This window comes from Hordeum vulgare, chromosome 4H (genome assembly GCF_904849725.1).
Source record: "Hordeum vulgare subsp. vulgare chromosome 4H, MorexV3_pseudomolecules_assembly, whole genome shotgun sequence".
In the NCBI taxonomy this organism is placed as follows: domain Eukaryota; kingdom Viridiplantae; phylum Streptophyta; class Magnoliopsida; order Poales; family Poaceae; genus Hordeum; species Hordeum vulgare.
Window position 1 is genome coordinate 497,942,323 of NC_058521.1, and position 10,018 is coordinate 497,952,340.

The window sequence follows — 10,018 nt, forward strand, 5'->3', positions numbered from 1 at the left end:
TACTACCGAAAACAAGTATGAGGAAGCAACTATCTAAAGAGCACTATGAGGGAGCAACTATCAGAAAAATGTTTCTTTTGGAGTTTCCTAAGGATCGCTCTCAGGCGTCATCATTTGGCGCGTTTTCATCCGTCGCCACGTGTCGTGTTTAGGATGTTTCCTCCGGATTTTGCCATTTTTTTGAATTTTGCACAAGTGTTTTCATCTTTTTAAATGTTTTTTTTGGGTTTTTTCGGTGTTTTGGTTTTTCAACGGTCTTTTTTAGCTTTTGGATTTTTTTTTGCATGAAAAACATGTTTTTTTCTTGGGAGACACGTTTTTGTTTTCATTAGAGACATGGATTTGCTTCTGCGAGAGGCACATGTGTCTTGAAAACAGAAAAAGCCCTATTTTCTATATTTTTCTTCCATGATAGGTACGAATTTGCTTTTACGAGATGCACCGGCATGCTTTTCGGAAACGAAAAAACATGTTTTCTGTTTTTTCCTTTTTTAAGAGATACGATTTTGCTTCCGCGAGATGCACATATTTGATTCCACGAGAGGCACTTATTTGATTCCACGAGAGGCATGACCGTGCTCTCGAAAACGAAAAAAATATTTTTTTTCCTTTCATCAGAGACACAGTTTCCTCGTCCGGATTTTTTTAAAAAAGGTTCGTCAAACCTAACAATATAGGATCTAGTTTTGAAGATCTTGACACAAGAAATCCAACGGTGAAAGAGATGGAAATTTGGACACAGGTTTAAGAGATAAAATGTTTTAAAATAACGGATCTATGAAAAAGAAAAAACTTTTAGATTATGATAAGTGGCATACATATAATACGATACTTGTTGCGACCTAGAAAAATGGAAGTGATTTTAAAAAAAATACTCTTCAATTATTGATTTCGAAGTATAAGGCCTCATCATTTCGTTTCATTTGATGACTGAAACTAAACACATCCTAAATGTGCCGCCAGTCTGGCCCGTGAAGCATAGGGGCCGTGCCTGGGCCAAGGAGGCTGGCACGCATGCCGGCCTGGCACGGGCCGTGTACTTGTCATACCTGGCTGTCCCGTCTAACCCTGACCGGGCCGTGCCGTGCTGGGCAGGCCCATCTGCAGAACTGGGCCAAACTGCACGTCCCGGGCCAAATTGCAGCTCCGCACTGCCGTCGTCGTCGAAAGTCTTTGCAGAACGCCGCGCGGCGACTCCCCGTCCACCAGCCACCGCTCGTCCTCGGTTCCTCCGCCGTTGGCAGAAACGAGCCGCACGACCGCCGCACTCCACTCCAGTCGCAGTGAAGGGGAAGGCCATGGAAGTGTGAGTCCTCGGACACTGCTAGGTTTCGCCTACTCTGCTGGACTCTGCATCTGCCTCTCTGCGTGCCTGCCTCCGCAGTCGGGCCCCGATCCGGTCATCTCACCCCGCTCGGTCGTGTGTCTCCAGGGTCGCGTCGGCGCCGGGGAAGGTGCTCGTGGCGGGAGGGTACCTGGTGCTGGAGCGCCCCAACCCCGGCCTCGTCCTCAGCACCACCGCCCGCTTCTACGCCATCGTCCGCCCGATCCACGACGAGCTCAGCCCCGGCTCCTGGGCATGGGTGAGGCCGAGCTCTCCCCAGTCCTCCGATTTCCGCGCCACCAGATCGCTGCTTATCCTGTACCCTTGTGCTGTATCAGGCGTGGGCGGATGTGAAGGTGACCTCCCCTCAGCTCTCTCGAGAGGCCGCCTACAAGCTATCCATCAAGAACTCGACGCTCCAATTGACGTCCGCAAGGCAAGTCGCCGTTCATTCGCTTGGACCAAAGCGCCGCGTAGCACTCTTCATTTGCCCTAGTGTTGTTAGAGTTCAGTTTTTGGCAGCAGTGCACTGTTATTGATTGTGCTCATGTTGCAGGGAGTCTGCAAATCCTTTTGTGGAGCAGGCGATACAATTCTCCATAGCTGCTGCCAAAGTGTCTATTGCTGACAAGGAGAAGAAAGATGCACTAGATAAGCTGCTGTTGCGAGGTCCTGCAACTTCCCATTAGTTACCTTGCGAGGTCCTGCTGTAGCATTATTTCGTTGTTGACTCTTTGAGCTTTATTTGTGCAGGTTTGAACATCACAATTCTGGGTTCCAATGATTTCTATTCATACAGGAAGCAGGTAATGCTTCTTATTTGAATCACAGTTGAGCCCGAAAAATAAAATAAAAACAAGATATTTGATTTACATGGTCTTTGTTCCTTTTGGGTTTCCTAATCTAATCTTGAACATAGTATTCAGGACCAAATCTAAGATCTCTAAAGGGATTCGAATAAATTGATCCAAGATAACCAGAATTGAGTGATTGTGTGACCAAATTATTGTTTCAGTCACATGCGGTTACACTTCACTTATCAGGATAGGTAATGAATTGTGTAGAATTGGTTATACCATCAGGTATTGCCTATAAGTTTACAATATGAAAGTGTGGTTCTTCCTAGAAAAGAGGAAATTACTTGCGAACTTCAAACAGACACAGTGACATGCTCACATGCGAGTGTGACATAGGATGTGTATAAAGTGCTCACATTCTTTCTCCGTTTCTAGATGTCGTGTTTTTTTTATTTACTTCAACAGTTCGTGATATTGAAAAGTTACCACTGGTTTCTTTTCATGCTCAATTTATTTCTTTATGTGTAAGAGTTAAGATTCGATGCACATGTGAAGTAGGAACCCACTGCAAGGCATCCAGGAGGTTGCTACTTCCTTTCATTTATTTTTGTATGCCATTCTTTTGCACACGAATATAATTAGTTATATCGGTCCCATATTCGACCTATGTATGTATTGTCAGTCATACAATGATACAACCATAGTTTTCCCCCAAGGCATTGTGTCACTGGTAAATAATTAGCTGTGGATTTCATTGTTTCTTCAGATTGAAGCACGTGGTCTGCCTCTAACTCCAGAGGTATTGCTTTCGTTGCCTCCATTTTGCTCAATTACGTTTAACTCAGAAGTTGCTAATGGAACTGGAGAAATATGTAAACCTGAAGTGGCAAAAACTGGACTTGGGTCATCAGCTGCCATGACTGCATCAGTTGTCGCTGCTCTTCTTCATTATCTTGGAGCTGTTAACCTTTCGTGTTCGGGTCAATCATCCAGTGACACTGCAACTGGACAAGATTTTGACTTTGTGCATGCTGTTGCTCAAAGTGCACACTGTCTAGCACAAGGGAAAATTGGCAGTGGCTTTGATGTTAGTGCCGCTGTCTATGGGAGTCAGCGCTATACAAGGTTTTCTCCAGAAATTCTCTCCTCAGCTCAGGTAAGAACTCACAGATACTCCCTCCGTTCCTAAATGTAAAGTCTTTTTAGAGATTCCACTATGGACTACATGCGGAGCAAAATTAGTGAATTTATACTCTAAAGTATGTCGATATACATCCGTATGTAGTCCATAGTAAAATCTCTACGAAGACTTATATTTAGGAACGGAGGGAGTAGTTGTCTATCCCAGCAAGTGCCCAACAGTTGTCTATCCCAGTGACTTTGTCAGTAGTAATCTTAAAAAATATTTTACAGGTTATAGGCGGGAGTTGCTTGCCAGATGTAGTAGCAGATATTGTTACACGGAGGTGGGATCATGAGAAGACTCAATTTTCTTTGCCTCCTCTGATGTGCCTTGTAAGTTGGATGATTGATGACGAGGTTTTCCTAACTGTTATTATACCATTCTACTGGTTGTCACCACTCGTCATAATTACTGGCCTGCTACTGACGATATAGGATATGTAGTCTGATTAGTAGTTAGTTGCACCTCTATAATGCTTATTAACCTTTGGTTTCCATGACTGAAACTGGTAGAATGATAGTAACAACATGTGGACGATACTGTTGTAAGCATGGACACCACGAGTCATGCTTCTCTCCCTTCTTTGTAAGCAATGAGTATGCTAATATTCATGAGACCTTGCAGATATAAAATATTCTTCATCATCACTAGTGGGTCATGACTTTGACTTACTTTCTAGCTTAGCCTTCGCTTAAAATGACATGTTGTATTTGTTAAGTTTATTTGCCCTAATTTCTTGTTTTAGCCTCATGAGTTATGTACTATAGGTGATAAAAAATATTCTTTAACTCTGGGAATGCTATTTTGTAAGATTCTTAAACCAAAAAGCTTACCTAATTTCTTTTTTCCGTATGATACTATTGTTTGATATTATGTCTATTTGTCGATTAATGGGATTTTGTTTCTATAAAGTTGAATTTGGAATTTTAACATAGTGTGTTGGTTGTTGTTAGCTTCTGGGTGAACCTGGAACTGGAGGATCATCTACTCCATCAATGGTTGGATCTGTGAAACAGTGGCAGAAGTCTGACCCTCAGAAATCTGCAGATACATGGAGCAAGTTGGGAATGGCTAATTCAGTGCTGGAGAACCAATTGAGAAGCTTAAGCAAACTTTCTGAAGATCATTGGGATGCCTATGAATCCGTAGTGCTGTCCTGTAGTCGTCTCACATTCATGAAGGTAACCTTGGTAACTTCTCATTAGTTGTACTAATATATACTCCTTTTGTCTCAAAATAAGTGTTTCAAGCTTAGTACAACTTTATGCTAGAGCTAGTACAAAGTTGAGACACTTATTTTGGGACAGAGGGAGTATATAAGCTGGATCATGGTTGTAGACTAAGATGATCGACCAGAGCAAGGGTCATGGTACAGAATAAGCAAAGATCATATCAATTTTGCAAACAAATGTCAATCCAGAAAAGGCATTTTTTTGTTTCCGCTTATGGAATGGAGATGTGAACCATCGAATTAAAGCCGGATGTATGAAGTGGCGCCAAGCTTTTGGCATTCTCTGTGACAAAAGAGTGCCGCAAAAGCTAAAAGGCAAGTTTTATAGGATGGTGATTCGACCCGCAATGTTGTATGGCGCCGAGTGTTGGCCGACTAAAAGGCGACATGTGCCATAGTTAGGTGTGGCGGAGATGCGCATGTTGAGATGGATGTGTGGCCACACAAGGAAGGACCGAGTCCGGAATGATGACATACGAGATAGACTGTAGCGCCGATTAATGAGAAGCTTGTCCAACGTCGTCTGAGTTGGTTTGGACATATTCAACGCAGGCCTCCAGAAGCTCCAGTGCATAGCGGACAGCTAAAGCATGTTGATAATGTCAGAAGAGGTCGTGGTAGACCAAATCTGACATGGGAGGAGTCCGTAGAGAGAGATTTGAAGGACTGGAGTATCACCAGAGAACTAGCCATGGACAGGGGCGTGTGAAGGCTTGCTATTCATGTGCCAGAACCATTAGTTGGTCGCGAGATCTTATGGGTTTCACCTTTAGCCTACCCAACTTGTTTGGAACTAAAGGCTTTGTTGTTGTTGTTGTATGTAATGGAGATTGCACTATCCGGATTTTTTGGCATACATGACCGTGTAGTCTTCAGATTGACCTATTTTATGCTACTACTTCCTTCGTTCCTAAATATAAGTCTTTTTAGAGAGTTCACTACGGATTACATAAGAATGTATATAGACATACTTTAGATGAGTGTAGATTCACTCATTTTGCTTCTTATGTAGTCTATAGTAGAATCGTTTAAAAGACTTATATTAAGGAACGGAGGGAGTAATTCTTAGTCATCAATTTGTCATCATGTGCATCCGCAGGAAGAGAAAAACAGTCTTTTCTGCTCTGTGCTAACACGTTTTTTCTGTGTTCTCTTCAGTGGACAGAGGTGGCTACTAATCAGCAGCAAGAATTGGTTGCCAAATCATTATTGGCTGCGAGAGATGCTTTCCTTGAAATAAGGCTTCATATGCGAGAGATGGGCATGGCAGCCGGTGTTCCAGTAAGGCTCCATTGATGAAATTATGACCGTTGTAGACTTGACTGTTGTAGACTTGTAGTGTAGTGTTTTCACAGAAGTTCCTTCAATGTTTTTTTTGGGAAAGGAGGATTACCCCCGACCTCTGCATCAAAATGATGCATGCAGTCATATTATTAACCAAAATATCCACCAAGTATGTAGTACGATACAAGAACTCAAAATGAGTTAAACAGAAAAATCCCTTGCCACAACTGGCAAAAATAGGACTTAGATGACTATATATCTATCCTTTTGTTGGACCGTCATCCAAACCGGTTGTAGGTATTCCGTGTTACCGTCTCCCAACGGTTGCATCTACAAACCATATGCTGCTTGACTAACGCACGGCTGAGTAACCTTGTGACGATGACATAATTACGTGTACATAGATTACATAGTTGTAATCATGGAACTGTAGATAGTGGCCACGATTTACTTGTACATTCTTTTATGTGTATATATATGTCTCTCATTTGCAGATTGAGCCAGAGTTACAAACGCAACTTCTGGATGCCACTATGAACATGGAAGGTGTTCTACTAGCTGGTGTTCCTGGAGCCGGTGGCTTTGACGCAGTTTTCTCAGTGACCTTGGGTGAAGCAAGCCGCGCTGTAGCAAATGCTTGGAGCTCGGTCGGTGTCCTCCCACTACTTGTTCGAGAAGACTCTCGGGGTGTTTCACTGGAAGCTGGTGATCCAAGAACAGAGGAGGTGTCAACTGCTGTGTCGTCCATACAGATTAGCTGATACCATTTGTCGATAAATTCAGTAATTTTTCTACGATGTATCTTTGGTATCTCATTCATTTAGGAGTAGCTCTACCAGACAAATTTTAAAACCTACCATGGTTAGAATAAGTGCTGAGCACGGAGCAAGATGGTACGATGTAGTTTGAGGACAGTGCAAGAGTGTGGTAAATGGGAAGCTGTTGTACGTGGTGCAGTGTGTAGCCTTTTCAATAAACCCGGGAGTTGAATTTTGAAACATTTTGAAACTCGTTATTACAGTTCGCCATGTTATGTGTTGGAAATGGTGGTAATTTGTGGCAAATGTAATTTTTATTCTTTCCTGATAGGCGTGCTTTTGTTGTGGAAAGGATGAGAACATACTTGTGGAAGGATCACGACAAAGGAACTATCTAATAAAGTTGGCTTGGCTTTTCGGAAATGTCCAGGGTCATGGAATTTTCATAGAGTACTCTTCCTTCGGCCAAGTATTCACCGGCCAAAAATTATTCACCGGCCAATTTGTTCATATAATAATGAAGATCTTTGCTACTTGCATAGGTCAGTGATCAAGACTTGAGGCGGCACCAACCAAGTGACACTAACAAATTGCTCCTTTTTATTTGACACACCGGAAGTCGCTCTCTTTGAGATGGTCGTACTTGGAGTAAAAGTATCCTACCAAGCTATGGGTTGGATGGGAGCCTATGCAACGAAGAGGACATGCACCTCTTCTACGTCTCAACCATCACCGTCGTCGGTAATGGAGGGAAGATACTGTTTTGGGAGGCCTCTTGGAAGGGAGGAAGCCAAAGGAGATCGCCCCCTCATTTTTGCGACCTCCAGACGCAATGCATGGACTGTACGGGAGGCCATGCGGGACAATGTTTGGGTCCACATAATCAATCCGTTCATTGTGGAAGCAAGCGAGCAGGACTTCCCTTCGACCCCGCGTCGCCTCCCCGAACGAGGCGACCGGAAGCTCCCCTCCTCCCTCCCTCCACTGCCCCCTCCCCTCTTCCCCCTTCCCGCTGCCACCAACGGGCGCCATCGGGCCTTGCCCATGTGGTGCTGGCGGCGGCGACCCTGATTTCCCACGCGGGTGGTGCATCTGCTCAGGCGGTGACGGCTGGCGGCGATGCTCCTCGGCTAGCGATGGTGTGGCCCGACGACGGCTTTTCCGTGGGAAACAGTCTCTCTCGACGCGGCGACGCGACAGTTGGTCGTGTGATGGTGCGGTGGCGCCTGGCCAAGATCTGGACCTGTTTGGGCCCCATTTGGGTTGGGAGGGCAGGTGGCTCGATGCGCTGAGGCGTTGCTCCCTAGTGGTGGTGGCGAGGCATCGATGGTCTGCGACGGTGAGAACTTTGTCGGCCAACGTGCTACAGCGCGGTGACAAGGAATGTCCGGGCCCATTTGGGCCCGGCCGGGCTGCCAGGGTCTGGCAAGTCCTTGTCGTTGCGTCCGGTTGCCTATGCAAAGGCGGTGGAGCATGCCCCCTCCCTCCGGTCGAGGTGTGGTTGCTCCCGTGGCCGTTGTCTCCTTTCCCTCACTCCAGGTCTCGTGTTGGCGGCTCCAGTGAGACGCCGATGTTGGTTAGGTGACCGTGGTGGCACTGGCTGGTGGGCGGCTGATTGGGTGGTGCATTCCGAAGTGTCCGGGGTGGTGGTGGTGGTTTTGGGTCGGGAGAAATTCTGGGCCGCTCTTCCGGCACCGACGCGCCGCCGGACCTTCCTAAAGGGCGTCGGGTATACCCCTTCCCCACCGCCCTCTGCGTACCGGGGAATCCCTAGGACTTGTTCGGGTAACAACATCATCGTCATCGCACTCCTTCCTGAAGGTGTTGCTTGGTATGCGACGCTTTGGAATGCTAGGATCGGGGTGGTATTTCTCTGGAGGGTGCAACGGTTGCCGGTCTTCTTGGCTTCGTTGATCTGCCGGTGTCGACATTTGTTTCTCTTTTCTTTCTCTTGTTTTTTTTTCTTTTGGGCTTGTTTGTGCAGCGGCCCCAGTGAGCTGGATGTATCGGATGGTTGCTTTATAATATAAAGCGGGGGGAAACCCTTTATCGTCAATCCGTTCATTGTGTCCATGGTGGTCCACATTGTCGATTTTGTTGCCCTTTGGGTGCATCTTGAGCACGTGCAGCTCCTCACAGAAGTTGAAGATGACACCACTTGGGAAATTCCTTCCCAACAGAGGGTACTCGGCGGCTTCGACTTATGAGGCCCAATTCTTTGGATCCACACTCACCACCATGAACAATTATGTTTAGGAAGTGTGGGCATTTCTCAAAAAAAAGTTTAGAAAGTGTGGGTCCCTTCCAAGGTCAAGTTATTCTCATGGATGGCTTTGCAAGGTAGACACTGGATGGAAGACCGACTTCAAAAGATGGGTTGCGAAAATTGCGAGCTTTGCACCCCTTTGCATGTGCGCCAAACAAAACGGTGCCCCACCTGTTCTACAAATGTAGACATGTTCTTTTCTTTCTTTCTTTTTTAGTCCAGCCTTAGTCCTAGTTTTCTTTTCCCTCTCTTGAGGAGTTTTGTACATATGTTTTTCACTTTCATATCTTAATAAAATGTTGTGGGGCGTAAGCCCTGCAGTCTTCATGGTAAAAACAAACAAATGTAGACCTTTCGAGTTTGGAGATTGGTTAAAGATTAACTTGGCTTGGAAATCCTTGATGGATAAACATGTCAAGACCCAATATTCCTCACCGGAATGCCATGACGTCCTTCACCATGCTTGTTAGTTGGTAAATATGAAACGAGAAAAATGCTAGGGTCTTCAGGAGAAATCGACGCCGCCATTCCACATTCTCAAGATTATTCAGGACGAGCCCATGCTTGGGGTCACGATGGGCTCTTGTCACTTGAGCAATATCATACCGCGAGAGTAATTGGTTTATGTAATAACGGACTCACAAACTATGAGTAGAGCTGATATGTGAACACTATATTTCTCCTTCTTAATTAATGAATAGAGAAAATCATTTGCGTGTGTTTAAAAAAATACAGAACGGAAAAATATCAAGTGCTCCCAGCCCCATGCTTCCATGATATGGGAGCTCCTGGGCCGTTGGATTGCCGATCCAATATGCACATGGGGAGCTCGCAAAACATGCATAAATCAAAGAGTCATGAAATTTTGTCCAGGTTCAAAGGCTTCGATGCTCATCACCCGATCAACGATCCCATATGATCGGAGTGCTAGGAGGAAGTTCTATAGTTATAAAGAAGGAAATCATAAGAATCTAGTTGAAAAAAGTGGTCAGTTCTCCTTGAGTGAAAATCATAACAACACTCTCATCTTGTAGGTTGCAACACTTCTAGTTGAAGCAAAAGGGGGTAATTTCCATTGAAATATGAGGGTTGGCCTAGGGCCATCTAATAATGTTAGAAAATCTACGAGGGCCACTTTGGGTTTTATAGCAATGGGTGTGGTGGAAAGTTTAGTC

The 10,018-nt window shown here is 45.0% G+C and overlaps 1 protein-coding gene across 1 annotated transcript; it reads left to right on the forward strand.

The window, feature by feature from the left end:
* The first annotated feature begins 1,172 nt into the window (after positions 1–1,172).
* Positions 1,173–6,863, forward strand: LOC123449138 (phosphomevalonate kinase, peroxisomal). The gene is made up of 10 exons (XM_045126237.1): positions 1,173–1,306; positions 1,433–1,583; positions 1,663–1,760; positions 1,881–1,993; positions 2,078–2,130; positions 2,888–3,277; positions 3,535–3,636; positions 4,258–4,485; positions 5,694–5,816; positions 6,314–6,863. Exons 1-10 carry the CDS (start codon positions 1,299–1,301, stop codon positions 6,578–6,580), a joined length of 1,533 nt encoding a protein of 510 aa, XP_044982172.1. The 5' UTR covers positions 1,173–1,298; the 3' UTR covers positions 6,581–6,863.
* Positions 6,864–10,018: the final 3,155 nt, after the last annotated feature.

Bases quoted from the DNA above. Each gene is read 5' to 3' on its own strand.
- LOC123449138 (XM_045126237.1), top strand. The intron at 2,131-2,887 runs GTAATGCTTCTT...TTGTTTCTTCAG, and splicing joins TCTATTCATACAGGAAGCAG to ATTGAAGCACGTGGTCTGCC. The intron at 4,486-5,693 runs GTAACCTTGGTA...TGTTCTCTTCAG, and splicing joins GTCGTCTCACATTCATGAAG to TGGACAGAGGTGGCTACTAA.